At 34.7% G+C, this 20,537-nt stretch overlaps 2 protein-coding genes across 2 annotated transcripts; both read right to left on the bottom strand.

Annotated features, from left to right (window-relative positions):
- Positions 1-1,436: 1,436 nt before the first annotated feature.
- Positions 1,437-6,253, bottom strand: LOC116300011 (folate receptor gamma). Its single transcript, XM_089027516.1, has 3 exons — positions 5,925-6,253; positions 3,017-3,253; positions 1,437-2,036 (listed from the first exon to the last, which is right to left on the bottom strand). Exons 1-3 carry the CDS (start codon positions 6,192-6,194, stop codon positions 1,830-1,832), a joined length of 714 nt encoding a protein of 237 aa, XP_088883642.1. The 5' UTR covers positions 6,195-6,253; the 3' UTR covers positions 1,437-1,829.
- A 1,248-nt stretch (positions 6,254-7,501) lies between these two features.
- On the bottom strand, positions 7,502-19,957 carry LOC116300026 (ceramide synthase 1). The gene is made up of 7 exons (XM_089027509.1): positions 19,735-19,957; positions 17,476-17,629; positions 16,371-16,551; positions 15,490-15,651; positions 15,101-15,296; positions 14,374-14,482; positions 7,502-13,810 (listed from the first exon to the last, which is right to left on the bottom strand). Exons 1-7 carry the CDS (start codon positions 19,945-19,947, stop codon positions 13,683-13,685), a joined length of 1,143 nt encoding a protein of 380 aa, XP_088883635.1. The 5' UTR covers positions 19,948-19,957; the 3' UTR covers positions 7,502-13,682.
- Between the last annotated feature and the right edge of the window lie 580 nt (positions 19,958-20,537).

Genomic DNA, 20,537 nt, shown 5'->3' with positions numbered 1-20,537 from the left:
TGGTCCATTTTCACACCTTTTGAAAAAATATGCATTATTTATGGCAATTGCAAAATAGGTCATTTTTGATCATTTTGGTGCAAAAAGCATGGACTATAGCCCATGGTTTTGGTCCATTTTGGTTCACTTTCACACCTTTTAAAAAATATGCATTATTTATGAAGTATGCAAAATAGGTCATTTTTGGCCATTTTGGTGCAAAAAGCATGGACTATAGCCCATGGTTTTGGTCCATTTTGGTTCACTTTCACACCTTTTAAAAAAATATGCATTATTTATGAAGTATGCAAAATAGGTCATTTTTGGTCATTTTTGGGCAAAAAGCATGGACTACAGCCCATGGTTTTGGCCGATTTTGGGTTATTTTCACACATTTTAAAAAGATATGCATTATTTATGAAGTATGCAAAATAGGTCATTTTTGGTCATTTTGGGGCAAAAAGCATGGACTACAGCCCATGGTTTTGGTCCATTTTGGTCCATTTTCACACCTTTTGAAAAAATATGCATTACATATGGCAATTGCAAAATAGGTCATTTTTGATCATTTTGGTGCAAAAAGCATGGACTATAGCCCATGGTTTTGGTCCATTTTGGTTCATTTTCACACCTTTTGATAAAATATGCATTATTTATGAAGTATGTAAAATAGGTCATTTTTGGCTATTCTTGAACAAATAGCATGGACTATAGCCCATGGTTTTGGTCCATTTTGGTCCATCTTCACACCTTTTGATAAAATATGCATTATTTATGAAGGATGCAAAATAGGTCATTTTTGGCCATTTTTAGGCAAAAAGCATGGACTATAGCCCATGGTTTTGGTCCATTTTGGTCCATTTTCACACCTTTTAAAAAAATATGTAAAAGCATGTACTATAGCCCAAGGTTTTGGTCGATTTTGGGTTATTTTAACACCTTTTAAAAAAATATTCATTATTTATGGCAAATGCAAAATAGGTCATTTTTGGCCATTTTTGGGGCAAAAAGCATGGACTATAGCCCATGGTTTTGGTCCATTTTTGGTTATTTTCACACCTTTTGAAAAAATATGCATTATTTATGAAGTATGCAAAATATGTCATTTTTGGTCATTTTGGGGCAAAGGGCATGGAATATAGCCCATGATTTTAGTCGATTTTGGTCCATTTTCACACCATTTGAAAAAATATGCATTATTTATGAAGTATGCAAAATAGGTCATTTTTGGCCATTTTGGGGGAAAAAGCATGGACTATAGGCCATGGTTTTAGTCGATTTTGGTCCTTTTTCACACCTTTTGAAAAAATATGCATTATTTATGAAGTATGCAAAATAGGTCATTTTTAGCTATTTTTGGGCAAAAAGCATAGACTATAGCCCATGGTTTTGGTCGATTTTGATCCATTTTCACACCTTTTGTAAAGATTAATGAATATATGATATTGAACAAGGTATTGAGAATATGTTGTTTTTAATCATTAAGATTTTCTACTTTGTTACTCGAAATTATAATGTTTTTATGAAAATGAAGAATATTTATGTGCTTTAGCTGAGGGGGGCCTACATTTTGTTGAGCTTTTCTTGTTTTTGACTGAGACAATAGCTTTACGAACTTAACATTCACTTGTGCAGGAGCTTTCACAGTCAAATTAAAAGCTTGTCCCAATAACAACTAAACAATTTAAAGAGTACTACAAGTATTATGAGGCAATCTTTCTTATTTTAGGTAGAAAATTTATAATCTACTTTCCACTTTCTCAGTTTTGAATTTTGAGATATTCTAGATTTTTTGTTAAGTTTTGTGATATGAAACTAACTAAATACTACTTGCTATTCTCTTTGATGGTTCAAAAGATGAAGGATGAGACAGATGATGCCAACAAGGTGATCACTACAGATGGAATAAGGGTGCTGCCTAACTGGACAGGTTTCGTGACTTTGTCGTTAGGATTCCCTGGACCGTCGAATCTCATCACCATGCAGTTAGAAGATTCCTCTTGCTTGAAGGATGAACCCCACATCTTGTTGCACAAGCCTTTACCATCTCCGTACACCTTATGAAAAAAATAGGAAGAGGGTTTTAGATCTTTTCGGCTTGGGTTTAACAGTTTCCCATTTCAGATCTTGTGTCATTCCCTTGAGTGTTATTTCTTTCTTTACTAGGAATGCTTTTCAGCTATGGTGCAATGTTTTTGAGTTGTATCATTATTCATGTTTATTCTCATAGGCAAACATTAAACAAAGAAATAATACTCAAGGGAATGACACATGGTCTGAAATGGGAAAACATTGCACCATAGCTGAAAAGCATTCCTAGTAAAGAAATAAAATAATACTCAAGGGAATGACACATGGTATGAAATGGGAAAACATTGCACCATAGCTGAAAAGCATTCCTAGTAAAGAAATAAAATAATACTCAAGGGAATGACACATGGATTGAAATGGGAAAACATTGCACCAGAGGTAAAGAGGTCTATTGGATGTTTAGGATCAGAAGTCCTGTTCATAACAGAAAAGACTATCCCATCAAGCAATACATCCCAGTTGCAATCATCTATTTAGCTATCTTTTTCATTCTATTCCTTTGTGTTTCCAACCATTGCATTCCATACAATTCCATGCATCCCTCCATCAATCCATCCCTTTTTCCATCCATTTATCCCTCCATCCCTCTATCCATCCATCCATTCCATCCCTCTATCCATCCATCCATCCACCCATCCATCCATCCCTCTTTCCATCCATCCATCCCTCTTTCCATCCCTCCATCAATCCATCCCTCTATCAATCCATTAATCCCATCCCTCTATCCATCCATCCATCCCTCCATCCCTCTATCCATCCATCGACCCACCCACCCATCCATCCATCCATCTATCCATCCATCCATCCATCCATCCACCCATCCATCCATCCATCCATCCATCCATCCATCCATCCATCCATCCACCCATCCATCCCATCCATCCATCCCATCTACCCATCCCATCTACCCATCCCATCTACCCATCCATTCCACCCCAATTCTTACCTCAGCAAAGGTCTGGCACTTAGAGTTGAGGGGACAGATATAAGAGCCTGAGGTGTAATTGAACTCCCCCCAGTCTGCCACACATGTCTTGTCATATTTACACGCTTCAAACCAATCATGACAGAAGCTTCGGCATATTGGCACCTCTCTTATCTTGGCCTTCCCAATGTGCCATTTGATCAGGTTGGGTTCACACTGGAAGAAGCATTCTTCATCCTTAATGTACCTTTCACATTCCTGTTAAATATTAGCATAAGAAATAGCAATTTTGGGTATTATTTTATTGGGATTCCTGTGACAAGAAAGGGAGGGTGGAGACTGAGGAGACTTGAGTACTGTTAAAGTGCAAATGAACCCTTCGACAATACTTTCAGTACTGATTCTACACGAATAAATAGTTGAATGGTAAAATATTTCTTGATTTGAGTGATGCATTTCTAAGTTATAAAGGTTTATTTTTCTGATATGCTAATGAGTGTGACGTCATTAAGGCCTAATTAAATATACAAAATCAAACTGGTTCATAGATACAGTATTTAAGAAGCATCATTATTTTACTCATGGTTTACATGAAAGCTATTTAAATTTTTTATTTTCAAAATGGCCAGCATTTAGTATTACTAGTTACAACAAAAACACTCAAATACCTTACCTAAAAAGGGGAGGATATTCACAAGTATAATACTAGAAATAAGTCAACTATTTCTCTGCCTTTAGTAAAGACAAGCTGGGGCAAATCAAAATCTAGCTATATGTTTTTAAATGAATGGAATCTTCTATCAGACACAATTAAGTCTTCTTAGTCTTATACGATATTTAAGAAAAATTATCTTTCTAGTATGTAATAAGTAATGTGATAATTTTTTAAGTATTTATAATATTTTTATATTGTATTTTGTATTATTATGTATGTAATTTTGAAATCACTTTTATAGTTTTATCTTGGCTTGTAATTTTATGTATTGTTTTTTGGAGGTCCCTCATGAAAAGCACTTAAGGGTGATGAGGTCTCCTCCTTAAATAAAGTATTCATTCATTCATCCACACCTGACGTCATCATCATTAACATATTGGAAGTATAAACCTTCATAACTTAGAAACGCATCACTCAAATCAAGAAATATTTTACAAATCAACTATGTACTTTATGCAGAACCAGTACTGAATGTATTGTCAAAGGATTCATTTGCACCTTAATATAAATAAATGCATTGCCAGAGTCTGCCACTTCAAAGATCCCCTATTCAAATCAAAATCCACAAAGGCATAGTGAAAGGTCTTGGCTTATAGCAGGGGGTGCCCCTAGGACGGCAATTACAAAAACAGATATCTATTCTTGTAATTATAAATCTATATACAGATATTTCAAAAAAGGTTGAATACTGCATAATGAATAGTGTATTCCAAGATATAGTAAAATGTATATATGAAAGATTTAAATTTATTCCCATGTGGAAAACTTCAAAACAAAAATCTCGTGACCACGACAGGTCCGTGTAACACTCCACAAAGAGCTTTTCAATTTAGTTGGCATGAATTGGACATATGAAATTTGCCTGATTTTTGAACTTTTCATTTTTTACGATCATGTCAAAATTCGAAAATTATCTCATCAATGTCAATTTTCAATTTTCGAATTCAAAAATGAAAAATCAAAATATATATTTGAAATGACTTTTCGATATTTTGATTTTGTCCTCTGAAAACGAACTTTGGAAAAATATCCTGTAGACAGGGGGAGGTGAAGATTAGGCGGACTGAGGGTAGGTGGGTCCACTAACAACAACAACAATAATAAAAAACATAGAGGGAGGGGAGGCACCAAGAACCCACCTACTGACCGGACTTTTACGGCACGAGGTTTCTAGTTCGTAATCGTATCATCCCGGCTTCGACTATACTACCTAGGCCACTTTGGAAGACAAGTATGGAGCGTGAGAACGCGATAACCTCATTGGCTAATGCTGTTATCAGTTCATCTCCGTCTAGCTTTACTGTTATCTGATTGGTGATTTTTGATTTTTCCTACCGTAGTCGTGCCGATGAATGTCTCTCAAAGAACAGAAGACTTGTAGATTCCTTTCAGAACATCCTCGTTGTAATCCATAATTCTCAGTTAAAAACACTCCAACTTCACGAAGCGTATATCCAAAATCTTCTATAAGCTGTTTGATTTCGTACTCATAAGGATCTAAAACACTTCTGCTTGAAGCCATGTCATTCAAATCAGTAAAGCTAGACGGAGATGAACTGATAACAGCATTAGCCAATGAGGTTATCGCGTTCTCACGCTCCATACTTGTCTTCCAAAGTGGCCTAGGTAGTATAGTCGAAGCCGGGATGATACGATTACGAACTAGAAACCTCGTGCCGTAAAAGTCCGGTCAGTAGGTGGGTTCTTGGTGCCTCCCCTCCCTCTATGTTTTTTATTATTGTTGTTGTTGTTAGTGGACCCACCTACCCTCAGTCCGCCTAATCTTCACCTCCCCCTGTCTACAGGATATCTTTCCAAAGTTCGTTTTCAGAGGACAAAATCAAAATATCGAAAAGTCATTTCAAATATATATTTTGATTTTTCATTTTTGAATTCGAAAATTGAAAATTGACATTGATGAGATAATTTTCGAATTTTGACATGATCGTAAAAAATGAAAAGTTCAAAAATCAGGCAAATTTCATATGTCCAATTCATGCCAACTAAATTGAAAAGCTCTTTGTGGAGTGTTACACGGACCCACGACATACCAAGGTACGTCTATTACAATCAGCTGTCAAAACATTCTATCAAGACTGGGAGTCTAGCTAGCCTCGGGCGGTCTACTATGAACACATGTACAAACTCTGGAAAAGCTCCGCGACGAAACTGAAGAATTCCAAGTTATATTTAATTCCTGTAGAAGGAAATTACCTTGCTCAAGTTACCACAGTGATTCCACGTGAAATTCCAGATATTTTCCACTCGGTTTTTCTTGAGTTCGATAGTAAACTCTGCGGTACAGCAAGATTTGTTCTTCCACGAGAAACAGTCGGCGTAATCTGGACCCTCTGGTGAAGGAGATGGCTTGTGATATCTTCCATCGAGGCATTTTTCAACTGGTTCTGGATTCACAGAAACAAGTTGGATGCATACGATTACCGCAAAGAGAAACATTGCTGAAATCAACCTTGTAGATTCCATCGTCGCACGTGCAGAATGATACCACGCTACAAATAGTCTCACGCAAGAATGTAAAATAGCCGCTGTTAGTTTCGTCACGCAACGCTTACTACACTAAGCGGCTGCGTAGGAGACTAAGAGGAGAATGGTTTAAGGGTGTAACTAGATGACCCTAGATGTTCGCAGACAACGCACCCTCATATCTTCGTTTCAAATATAGAAATATAGGTTTATAGATATAGCTTTCCTTTTTCAAATATTTTTCTTTTTCTTCAAAAGATATTGGAGTCAAAAAAATGGAGCCCATGACGTCATATCCTCAATACTTGACCAGCCTTGGATTATGACAAAAAATCTCAGCCCAACTACAATCAAAAATCAACCAAATTTAGTAATGTCATAGTATTATAGCTGTTCTTCAAAATTAATTATATAGATAAGTAGACTCTTCCACAGTCCCTCGCTTGTCCGTTCCGTCTCCACGCTTAGAGACTGTAACGGTACAATGACCGAAAGGACTATGGATCCCGAAAACTTGGACCCAGCGTGCTTTGGGAGCCAATATACTCGTCCACAGTCTCTCTCGTTTTTGCCGCCCTCTTGAAAATATTGAAACTGTGGAACTGGAAGAGTCTATATAGATAAGTTGTCATAGCAACAGCCTCAGTTCCAGGCCACCCCTACCTAAAAATCAAGTTTCGGATGTTTCTACCATATCGACATTAAAATTTGATCAAAAATTGTTTTTTAATGCTGGTGATAATAATAAAAGATAATGATGATCTAATAGTAATGAATAATAATGATAATAAATGATTAATGATAAAGGTTATGTTGATGATGATGATTATGTAAATTATAAATATCAAGTTGATGATAACATACTAAATGATAAAGGTGTGATGATGACAAATAATGATGATGGTGATGATGATGACTGATGACAAATGATGATGGTAATGATGATGACAATGGTGGCAATGATGATGATTGTGATGATGATGATGACTGATGACCAATGATGGTAATGATGATGACGATGGTGATGATGATGATGACTGATGACAAATGATGATGGTAATGATGACGATGGTGGCAATGATGATGATGGTGATGACAATGATGACTGATGACAAATGATGATGGTAATGATGATGACGATGGTGGCAATGATGATGATGATAATGGGGAGGGTCTTAGCAGGGTATATGGTGGTTTCAGAAATTCTCCATACCTTCACCATGAAAGGGAACTGGAATTTCTATGGAGGGAACTTCACTAGATTAACAGATAATTCTGCTTTACAGACAAAATGACACCAACCACTCTTACTATTCCTTTAAGAGTTTTAATCATTAACTTTTGAATCTGTATTTAACTTAAATTTAAGTAAGGTTTATTTATTTCATGCATGTATTTATATAATATATCATTTTCAACTTTCCGTCGTATAATATAGAAATGTTTATGCCTCATAACAAAATCTGTAAACGCTTTTGTTAATTTGATCAATAGGCCATTATCCCGCTAGCGTCACATCATAACATACTTGATATATTGAGAAAAGAAGTTAGCTATCGAATTTGTCACACAACTATGACAAAGTTGTAAAATTTCAAAAAAATTGCCCTTAAACTGACAAAAATTTGAAATTTAAAAACTAAATTTTTTTCTTTTCTGCTAAGCAATGTATGTGGATGGTTATTGCATAGATGCATTATCAGCTTCGTTATCAGGCTGGACATAAATTTCTTTGTAAAAATTCCACAAAACACTTCAAAATTTCATATCTTAGAGTGTAAACCATACATCCCAAAAAAGAAATTTTAAGAATTTGCACACAATTGTAAGCCCAGTAAGACTAGACCTACATACTTTGCACTAATTTGTACAATTTTGTTGGTTAACTTTTTCATGGATATATCCTTGAAATAGCAAAAAAAAAAAAAAACTAAATAGCATTACGTATATTTCTTTTGTTTTTAATTGTTTAATTGGTACCATTTTGTGCTAATTAGTATTTGTGCTATTTCAAGGATAAATGGTTTGCACTCTAACGATGTGACAGATTCAATAGATCAACTTTCTTAATGAAAAAAAAAATCAAATATTTTATAATGTGAGGCTAGTGTGATAAAATTCAATGTAAACGAGGACTTATCCCTTCATAATGTTTATAGCTTTATGATTTTTAACTTATATTAAATGAAAATAATGTATTTCATAGGCTTATAGACCCAGGGCCGTAACCAGGGGGGAGCACAGGGTGTACGTGCACCCCGCCATAAAAGCTTAAGGTCCGCTCATCCATCCCCTTTTTTTTTGTTTGGTTCTGCTTTCTTTTGGTTACCTTTTTTTCTTTTTAGTTCTGCAAATTATTGATTGTGATCCGATTTTATTCGATGTGCACCCTCCCTGTAAAAGTTCTGGTTACGGCCCTGACCCCTTGCATGTGACGTCAAAGCAGCTCAATTTGGAGGACAAAACAAAATAATTTCAATCTGCTGAGAATTGAAAACCTATATTGTTATGTCCTTTAAATTGAACTGCTGCAAGGGCTCCGTTTTTATATTCTTAACTTTAATTAAATTCTTCTATTCAATTATCCTTGATGTGAGGCTAACAAGATAATAGAAAAAGCACAAATGGCACAAATTCCTTCTAGAAAAAGTATGACTGCTTTTGCATTTTCCTGTTAGCCTTACATGGACCACAATAGGGCCTTTGCAGCTAAGCAATCACGTGCTGATTAATTCACTGAGTGCAAATGAATGAACATCTTGATTGCCATGGGTGAAATATACTGGTGAGCAAATAAACTTTCTACAACCTGTTTTGAGAGATCGTAATAAAACTGCATTTCGTAACACACTGGTTACAGACCGTTTCATTCAGTTCTTTACAAGTAGCTAAAAAGAATCACCAATTTAAAATATTTTTAAAATTTGCTCGCCAGTACAGACACGTGACCGTTAACTGTAAAGGGCCTATTCTAGTTAATTGCATCCATTAAACATTTAAACAAACAGGCTACAAGGTTGTGTCAAATAATTACTTAAAATTATACCATAATACCATGAATTGTGAGCATAATACATAGCCACACTAATTCCCTCTTTTTTACTTGAATTTCAGTCACTAATAAGCCATTTGCAACACACAGTCACATGCTGATATATATCACTTTGATAACGAATCAATTCAGCTAAAGGCTCCTTGGGGAAGGTTCTGCTGGATGGCAAACAAACTTGAAATTGCTTTTTATTTAAAAAAAAATCAAAAGTATCTTATAAGGGGAAAAAAATATTTTGAAGAAGTTTTTGGAAATATTAGTAATCCTGAAAAAGTTATTTACAGCTATTTCAAAAAGGTTGAATACTGAATACTGCATACTGAATAGTGCATTCCAAGACCAAAGTGCATTGTGGGTCATAGTGACATTGTCTAAAGTTGGATTAATAATAATTTTTTATTCTATTTTTACAGTGAGTAATGATGAAAAGGTAAATTATACACCGTGAAAAGATGAAAAAACTTACTGATGTTTCGGACGCTAGTCCTTCGTCAGAGTAAAAGTAAAACTTTTAGTAAGTTTTTTTCATCTTTTCACAGTGTATAATTTACCTTTTCATCATTACTTTTCCATTAGAAACACCGACGCAGCTCACACTAGTTTTTAGCTAGTTATATCTTTTTATTCTATTTTTAGTGTATTCCACCTGAAACAATATACTAATTACATGCAGAGAGTTAATTGCTGTATATTTACTTTTTATTTCAAATTAACGAGACCCACAATGCCCTTTGGTCTTGGAATGCACTATTCAGTATGCAGTATTCAGTATTCAAAATTTTTTTGAAATAGCTGTATATACACCTTTCCCGAATTCACTTTAGTGACCAAGAAACAATGTTCCAAGTTGAGTTTGGACTTGATAAAAAAAAATACAGCAAATTTATGAACACATCAAGTCTATCCTTGACTTGTCCTATAAAGGAAGTCCAATATTTTTGCCGTCCAGCAACAGTCATGTGATTATTTCCTGGAAATGGCCTTTTATACAACTTTGGTTCAAGATTTTTCAACAATATATTTGGAAACAGTGATCAAGTCAATGAACAATGCAAGACCAAAATTACAGTGTGGCTATTATGACCGGCACCTCTTAGACAGCAAGAACCAATCAAATTGTAGAATGAATATGATACATGCAACTTAGGTTAGTGGAGCCAATCAGAAACCAGCAGGAAGCAATAGCTTTTGAGCAAGTATTTCTATTCCCACAAGAAAATGATGATGGCTATCTAGTTGTTAACACATAACATCTGGATCAAATTACCATTCTCGTGAAGTGAGTCCTTCATGTATTTAGTAATATTGCTTTAACATCTTCATGTTACTCGTTAGTAAATTAAATATCAATATTATATATTTTTTGATTTCATTTTATATTGGTAAAGTCAAAATTATAATTCAGTAAAATAATTAGATCAAATTTAATAAACACACACCCACACACATATATATATATGTATCATAATATTATTATTAATAATTTGAAAATTTAAACAATTAAAATAATAAGAGGAAATATTGATTAATAAGATAATGTCCATTATAAAAAAAGTTGAAATGAACTTTTTTGGAGTTAAAGTGCTAGTCTTACGAAAATGACACCATCCCTGCAAATTGTACCATATAAAACTATATATGTAAAATAGCTTACTGTCCAAATTCTTTCAGACGGGAAAACTTTCTTTTTCGAACCAATTCTTGTTTATTGGTGAATATTATGACCTATTAGAGCATATACAAAATCGGGGATTTTTTTGCGTCATTAGTATTTTCGTAAGACTAGCACTTTAACTCAAGTCTGATATTTTGGAGAATGGAGAGACATCGCTCAACTGTGAGAAAGAAGATGTTTTCATGTATAAACTAAGCCTCTACTTGCAACAATAAACCTATTTCCAAAACTCATAGCTGGAAATGGAATAGCATGTTAAAATTGGTAAAAGAATGAGGTTTGAAGGAAGTAAGATCAAAACTCAAGAAGATATGAATTTTCAAAAATCAACATTTTGTAGGAAAACGTTCACTGACAAAATCTTTTGCTTCCCGAAAAAGGTTTTCCTACAAAATTTACACTTTTAAAAAATCATATCTTTTAAGTGTTGAAGTCTTTTTTCTTCAAACTTGACAGTTTTACAGATTTAACAAGCTCTTTCAAGCTATAGTAATTAACTTTCTGCATTACTTTAAAATATATATAATAAGAGCTCATTCATTTGATGTGACCATCAAACAATGATTCTACTTTGAGGTTAAAATTAGGTTAAAATTTTGATCAAAGAGATTATAAATACTGTTTATGAACAGGTCAGATACGATACTATTAAACAAAATAGAATATGCCGTCTATGAACAACACGGTCCCTATGACTATTGAACCTTTACTATTAAACAAGTTCCCAGTTGAAGTCAGATACAATACTTTTTACAAAAAGCAATGTTAAGTAAGATATTAAAAATCGAATATGCCGTTTATGAAGGAAGCCTTATTAATGATTATTGAACACTATTAACTATTACTATAACTGTCGTTTTACTTAAACCATGAACACTCCATTTTCTTTTCTTTTCTTTTTGTAAATATACTTTTATTTTTTCATTCTTTCATAATTTCATCTCCTTGAATAATTTTTATAGACTTTCAATACATGTAACTCATATTCTATCATTCTATTTTTTCTTTTTCTTTCATCATTCCATCTCCTTGAATAATTTTTATAGACTTTCAATACATGTAACTTGAATTCTATCATTCTATTTTTTCTTTCTCTTTCATCATTCTATCTCCTTCAATAGCTTTTATGAACTTTCAATACATGTAACTTGAATGCTATTGTTTTCAATCCGTAATCTGATTGGTTGACAAACTCGAGTGTTCACGGTTAGAGTAAAACAACAGTAAACAATAACTGTTTACCTTGTTCCCAGTTGACGTTACTTTCTCGTGAAGTAAATTTTGATCAAAATAGAATATGCCGTTTATATTATATATGAGTAAATGAGTTGCTAAGATCATCGTGGCATGGTCTATTATTTACATTATACCACAGACACTGTACGAATCACAAAATAATATTCTCTGAAAAAAATTAGTAAAGTATACAGTACCCTCTCAAACAATATGTTGAATTAACACAACATTGACCATCAATTGAGGTTACTAACATTTGCGAAAGTTCCTCGCAAAAAATAGATCTTATTTATTGTGGCGCAATGTTTTCCCATTCCAGACCATGTGTCATTCCCTTGAATATTATTTTTTCTTTTCTAGGATTGCTTTTCAGCTATGGTGCAATGTTTTCCCATTCCAGACCATGTGTCATTCCCTTGAGTATTATTTCTTTCTTTACTAGGAATGCTGTTCAGCTATGGTGTAATGTCTTTCCATTTCAGACCATGTGTCATTCCTTTGAGTATTATTTCTTTCTTTACTAGGAATGCTTTTCAGCTATGGTGCAATGTTTTCCCATCTCAGACCATGTGTCATTCCCTTGAGTATTATTTCTTTCTTTACTAGGAATGCTTTTCAGCTATGGTACAATGTTTTCTTATTCCAGACCATGTGTAATTCCTTTGAGTATCATTTCTTTCTTTACTAGGAATGCTTTTCAGCTATGGTGCAATGTCATGCCAGACCAAACGTGGTCTGTAATAGGAAAACTTTGCACCAAAGCAAATTGAGTCTACTTCAAGTAATCTTATAGGAAATTTTACCAAGAACAGTAGATACCTTTTCCCTCTGTACCCCTGCTATAATGTTTTTCTCCCAAAAAAGACCTAAAATAAAAAGCAGAAAAGACAAAGTCATTGTTATCCCCCCCCCCCCCCATTAAGGGGTGAGCAACAGGCTGTTTTCTTGCCCCCCTTTATCATGCAACAGCCAGTTCATTGGAACAATTGATTTTCCCCTCACAGTCTCGAATTCAAGCGCTTCAGGATTACGTTACACATACGAGGGTTTTTATTACCATGGGAATAGAGCATTTTCACATGACGTCACAGCCACCATATTGGTGTACCTTTGACAATAACTTTGTCATTAGTTTCTTTTGTTAGGTACACCAATATAGCTGTCATCCCTATAGACCGTTTTCTCAAGATTGCATGTGCATCCAACTTGACGGGCCACAAAACTAAAAAAACGCAAATTCAGTAAAATTGAGAAGCCAGCTTTATATTTAAAGAGGAGAAAAATCCATTTGATGAATTATTCTCAAAAAAAAGTTTATAGAAAGGTCTGATAATTCTCATCATAAAGCTCCTGTTCTGGTATCGTGGCCCGTCAAGTTCCTTAAATTTGGATGTGCACACAACCTTGAGAAAACGATGTATTGTAGTCGATGATTATTATCTCTCTAGAGTAAAAACACTCTATAAGCATGGTGGCGCATGACAGAGGTCCATTTATCCGGATAATTAGTGAAATTAACATGTACCTAGTTGCCCTGCAGGTGCTTTTTCCTGTGCTGAGGTATGGTTATATCCTTGTCTTCAACCTGCTTATCCTTTTCCTCTTTCTTCTTTATCTGTTCATCATTACTCAACTTGTTTATCTTGTTTGATGCTGACAAGAAACATGTAGCTATGGTCACAGTGCGAATTGAAAAACTGTGGGCACTTAGAAATATTCCAGGAATTTTCTATTGTTTAAGGCTGTTTTAAAGGCTCTATTCCTTTCTTTGTCCATAACATTTACATTTATTATATAGTTGGGATAGTGCTGGTGCACTGAATGGTCGAAAACTGTGCTTTAGTAGTGAATGGAGCACAGTGCTGATGCCATCTGCGCATACGAAGGGCTGCTAGATCCTGCGACCGTCTTTCTTTTTATGAGACAGCCTTTTCCAAGCTCTGTTCAGTAATAAAGCACATAGGAAGCACCATACACTTCTTACACTTATTTTGTGCTTACTTCACTTCCTGTGTGCTTTATTACTGAATGGAGCACAGAAAAGGCTGTTTTATTGGTTAAATCAATGAAGCACTGATATGGATATGATATGATATACCAATATAATGGACAAAGAAAAGTATTCCAGTATATTTGAATTGGGTAAAACATTGCATTAGCCAAACTTGTTTATTGGTCTTCATATTTTTATTCAGCGTATTATAGTGTCTACTTACTCTTTAGTATGTTGTTTTTCTCATGGACTCCATTGTTTACCACATCACCATTGGCAGAATGAGATTTCAATGGCTCTTTCGACTTTTCTATTTCTCTTGTGTCTTCAACCTTTTTATTAGAAAAATAGCATTAGCAATGACTATCTTGGCCGTTATTGTCATAGTATTGTTATTATGCTACAGTGACTACCACTGCCATCATTGTCATCACCATTAAAAGCTATATTTGCACTTTTGCACTGTCTTATTTTGACTTAAATTTTTCCTGAGCAACAAATATTTCTCATGCATTTTGGGATGGACATAAATAATTTATGTCAATCAATGAAATTCAAAAGCATCTCAAACATACAGTACAGTACATATTAGGAAACAGCAATGATGTCATCAAGTTCATGTAACTGTACATCCCTAGTTACTTTTACTTTGAAATCCAACATTAAAAAATTAATTTAACAATGAACATTTTTATCATAATGAATGTTAATCGAAGTGTTATGATCATCCGGGTGGATGTAATCCCGAGAAGTACTGTTTGATGTTCACTGACGTTTTGACAACCTGAGTGGAAGTCAAGTGCTTGACTCTGAAGATGACTTCCACTCAGGTTGTCAAAACGTCAGTCACATCAAACAGTCCTTCTTGGGATTACATCCACCTGGATGATCATAATACTGCAATAATAAACAGAGATATATTTTTTATCAAACATGATTTTTGTTTATACCTCTCGGCTTTCTCCATTCACTACTCTCCATATGAGCCACAGGACAAAATGAAACCACCAGATGTTCATGGCAAACAGCATCCACAGCAAGCCATTGAAGAAAAAATAGAATGGAGCATCAGGGAGAATATGTCTTGCAAAATGGCCTGTAGAGTACAGTACTTTGTGGGGATACTGGTACAGTCTACAATAAAACCTGAAGGGAAACAGAGAGAGCATCAGATTAAACTCTGAAACATCCTCTGGGCTGATCTAAGTCAGGGCATGGCTAACTCACAGATTGAACCCTGAAACATCCTCTGGGCTGATTTCAACCTCTGGCAAGGGAAATTTTGGCAAACTCCTTACACCACGATGTAAAATAAAAAATATTTATTTTTTGATCTTACCATGAAAAAGCAAATGACAAAAAGCCTACATTGACTAAGTAGCCAGCAAATGTCTGCTGTCGTCCAGGAGCTGACTTGAAGCACAGAAATATCTTAGTAGACTCCAGGAAGATGTCACTTATGTCGTGAAGATAAAGCACAATAATACCAATATTGTGATACCTGGAAGAATGGGAAGAAATGAAAAAAAAAAGAAATGGATGGAAGTTCGGATGGAGGGAGGGAGGCATGTTAGGATGGATGGTAGGATGGATGAATAGATGGATGGGTACCAATGGATGGATGGATTTATGGATGAAAGAATGGATGAATAAATGATTGAATGCATAGATAAATTAATGGAAGAATAAAAAATGAGCAATACAGATAAGCAAATGACAGAATGAATGAATGAATGAATGGATGGATGAATGAATGAATGAATGAAAGGATGAATAAAAGAATAAATTTATGAAAGGATGACATAACAAATAATTAAACTAAATGATGAACAAATGAATGGAAGACTGACTGACGGATGACAGAATGAATAAATGAAATTAATGGATAATACTTAATTGCTTTTACTAAGAGACCAATCATTATTTAAGTTGGAGGGGGAGGGGGAGGGGGGAGGAGGAGGGGAGAGGGGGGGAGGGTGGAGGAGAAAATGGGGGGCACTCAATTTTTTTTTAGTTGAACAGAGGGGCCTTGAAAGATCAAAAGGAGGATTGGGAGGATTTTTTAAAACATTGAAGTGGGGGAGGGGGTACCCGAAAAACATGAATGCTATTAGGTTGGGGTCTGGAAAATGTTTTGCATCAAAAACAATTTCTCCTCCACCGCCCCCCCCCCCCCCTCCCCCCCGACTTAAATAATGACTGGTCTGTAAGACAACTAACCTCATAGCGAAGGAGAATATAATCAAAGAGTTTGCTAATATATGATGTAGTATCATAACAACAGAGTCCCTTCTCCACTTGTCCATATAGATAGTGGCATAGATGGAATGGAAGTAAAAACCAGCCTCAATAATGTATATGTTGTAGATATCATTTGGAATAGCCATGTCTCGTTCCCATCCTATATATAAACACGATATTTAAAAGTTAGTTCTCGATATTGAACAGCCCATGATGCCAAAGATCAAATGGGCTTTTTGAGATAATAGAGCATGTTCTTGCAATCTGATGGGCTGACAGCCAAAAACACATAGGATGACAAATCTCTCGCACACTGATCCAGCGCGTGCTTGAAACCATTTGTCTTTTAATCTCTTTCCTTGTTTTTAGATGTTTTTATTTTTATTCTTATGCAATGCCTGGTAGCATACATTCCTTTGCAAAAATGCTTGGTTTCAAAAAATCATATCTTCCCCAATTTATGGACAATCTCTACGAAACTTTGCAACTTTACTACATGTATTATCAATGTGACAAATTTAATTGTACATTGCAAACTCCTTTTTCCAATTAATCAAATATCTTTACTATGCCATTCTAGCGTGATATGAGTCTATTTCTATTCAAACCACCAGCCCCGGTGGGGGGGGGGGGGGGGGGGGGACTCCCCTATATTTGCTATACAGGTATGTGTCGCCCTATAGGGTATGGTTTTTCGGCTTTTGGGTCTGGGGTAGGGTATCATTTTTTGACATTTTGTCTGGGATAGAGTATCATTTTAGTCTGGGATAGGGTTAACGATTTGAACGATTTGGTCATTTTTGTATGGCAAATAGGCTCCGCTTTCTGCCGACACAAAAACAATAAAAATGTTAGTAAATATTGATTGCAATCGATTGTAAAACCGTATTTTCCGTCTTTTAGTCTGGGATAGGGTGTACAATTCTTAGATTTAGTCTGGGGTAGGGTATGTAAAATCAAAATTTTAGGTCTGGGATAGGGTCAGGGTTGGGGTGGTAGTACCCCCCCAGGCCACCAGCCCCCCTGCGACGTAATAAACAAACAGTCCCTAATTCACAGGGTTTGATTCAGTGTGTGTTCTCACCTTTCCAGATGCTGCGTGGGTTTTCCATCAAGCGATGACTAAAAAGTGTATAGGTACAATAGCAATATACAGAAAAATAGTAGAACAACTTCCATGCACTCTCTGGGAATTTTTCTTTGTCTTTCTTGATGAATTGAAAATAGTTGGCAATAGGCTGCAACAAATGAGAGAAACTTCTATAGGTGTTGATAATCTTTAAATAAAGGTTCAAACGCTAGGACAAGGTTTTGCATTAGAATTCAAGACAGAGGACCGCAGGCCCGAGGTCTTGAATTCTAATGCAAAACCCAGCCTGTGCGTTTGAACTGGTTTAAAATATCAACTAAGCCCTAAATTCCATTGTTTTGATGCAAAACACGAAATACTAAATTATAATGAATTTAGAGAGATAGACTACTGTTGCTTTGTTCTTTTGGAAATAGAGTACAATATATCCGCGTTTGCACTCTATTGTTCCGATAGAAATAATTCTCATATTCTCAATTTTCATACCTTGCGTTCTCTCGGGCAAGTATAAGGAAAAGTAATTAAAAACCTATCCTGGGTTTATAATTCAGCCCCGCTCTCCCCTGTTGATATCAATTCCGCCGCCGGCTTTAAGAATCTGGATTTTCCGCCGAATTTAAGAACCTACATCAAACAATGGATTTAGGGTGTGGTTGATTTTTAATGAGGGAAACCTACTCACTAAGCGTGGTTTTCAGTAGTGCCTTAAATAAGAATATACAACGACTAATTTTACAATAATACAATTAAAGAAATATGAATAAACAAAAACATGGATAAAAAGATAAATTAAATACGATAAGAAAAATGTAAAGTTATAAAATATAAAAGAGTGATCTAAAAAGTCTTATGATATATACAAAATATTAAAAAGCTAATAAATATTTTTAAGAAATCTCTTGAAACTATCGACTGATGTCATTTTCTTATAATCTAAGTTTAATTCATTATATTCACAATAACAAAAGAGAAAAATTTTACACTCAATTCGTAAGACATTAAAACCTTCTTTCTTATATAATTTGTAGTTGAAATTACAACCTTGTGTGTGTAATATTCATTATGTAGAGTCACAAGTTGTTTATAACAAATTCATAGAAAACGACTAGTTTTGGAACTAGCTTGGACTGTGTCAGTGTTTTTTTAGTTAAAACAAATGTGTCGTAGTAGATAATTTTATCCCCGTAGGTACGAAAGATAGTGGACTGACGTTTTGGGCGTTAGTCCTTAGTCGGAGTCAATGGTAGACTGACGTTTCGGACGTTAGTCCTTCGTCGGAGTCAATGGTTGACTGATGTTTTGGACGTTAGTCCTTCGTCGGAGTCATGCAATGGTTGAAATGGTTGAAACGTCAGTCTACTATCTTTCATACCTACGGTGATAGAATTATCTACTACGACACATTTACAAATTCAAGCCATTTATTTTTTATTTTTAATTTTTAATTAAATTATTCAACTTATTCAACTTTGTAAGATATAAATTTACTTTACATTGCCATAGCCAAAACATACAGAGATCTACCCAAGTGGAAACAAATATAATAATTATTTAATAAAATATTAGCTAAACATAATGTTAATGGAATATTTAGAAAATTATGAAATTTTTGAATAGCTTTTTACTACTTTTTAAGAGACTCTTTTTCTGTTTGATCTTTTAATCTGAATATTTTATATCTTAATAATCATAATTTCATAAATGTTCAACTAAATCTGAAACGACTCATATTTGATATTAATACTTTAATAACTAGCTCCAGCATTATTGTAGAATATAAAGCTTTTTTTAGGCAAAATTATAGGTATACAGTATTCATTTTAGGGAATTTTTTGCCTAAGGTCAAATTAATTTTTTAGGAATTTTTACGATTATATTCATAATAAATTAGCTTACTGTATGTTGTTAATATTGAATTGCAAACAAACAGGTTTTTGATACAGATCAATTGGAGCTTCAATAAGGCATGATTCGGGGGAAGAAGAGTTAAAGATGGTAAAAGCGTTGAGTTATTGTTCGTGATAACTCTCATATTGGCATATAAGATTACTTTCAAACAAACAACACAAAGCTTGACTTTGACTTTCGACAATACGAAGAAAATCTTCCGTTTTCTTGGTTTAAAATGTCAGAGTTCTTCTAATCCGACGAGCAACCCCATTAAGGTTAACCACTACATGTACTCTAAACCCACAAAAACAGTACAAATACCAGAAATACTTAAGTAAGAGCAGCTATATTCTGCAAACCAACCTTAAAGAAGAAAGCTGTAGCAGCGTATCTTTGAAGCGTAAAAAAAATCGCCAACAAAAAAGTTAGGTACAAATCCTCCTTCTTGATAACCCCATATCGAGAGCAGTCCTTGATGAAGTTTTGGAGGAAGTTTGAGGTCGGAGGGGAAGTTTTCCATTCAATTAAAAAGCTTTCCCAAATACGTGGGAAAATTTCAAGATAGTTGGACGCCATCTTGCTTTGCTTCTAGTCACGTTTGTATACACAACTGAGCATGCGTGGTGGAGAGGTGGGGCCACCGTGTCACGATAATGTGGCTGTGATAATGTCCTAATAATCCCTAATAACTATAAAATAATAATAACAATAATAAAAAATAACATTTATTTCTTGTTTGTTTGTTTTTTAAGAAGAAAAAAACAATGCGTTAAGATACTTGTAAAAATTGTAACTAAATGCTGAAAATTATTGGGCGTTACTTCGAGAAAAAGAGTTTGAATTTTGATTCTCGTTTAATTTTTTGAACTGAAACGAGAGTAACTTCCGTACTGTACATTATCTTAGAAGTAAGGATTGCTTGAATGAAAAAGAAAGTAAAAGAGGAGAGGAGACGAATCGAAACAAAGGGTGGAATAGGCTGTGTATTTATTCGTGCACGGGGAACATATGGAAAATGCTGGTCTTTGGGTAGACACGCATGCCGAGATATGCTAAACACGTACGCATCAAGTTTGTAACTCGTTTAGCTTCGTTTGTTATATGCATCTGAACAACTGGTTTCTTATTTGCAACAACTCGTTTGACATGTACAATAATTTATTTAT

This window comes from Actinia tenebrosa, unplaced genomic scaffold (assembly GCF_029948245.1).
Source record: "Actinia tenebrosa isolate PJP-AT-01 unplaced genomic scaffold, QUT_ActTen_1.0 PGA_scaffold0__85_contigs__length_37466705, whole genome shotgun sequence".
Lineage (NCBI taxonomy): Eukaryota > Metazoa > Cnidaria > Anthozoa > Actiniaria > Actiniidae > Actinia > Actinia tenebrosa.
The sequence above is the reverse complement of the archived record's forward strand: the minus strand, read 5'-3'. Positions and strand labels throughout refer to the sequence as shown.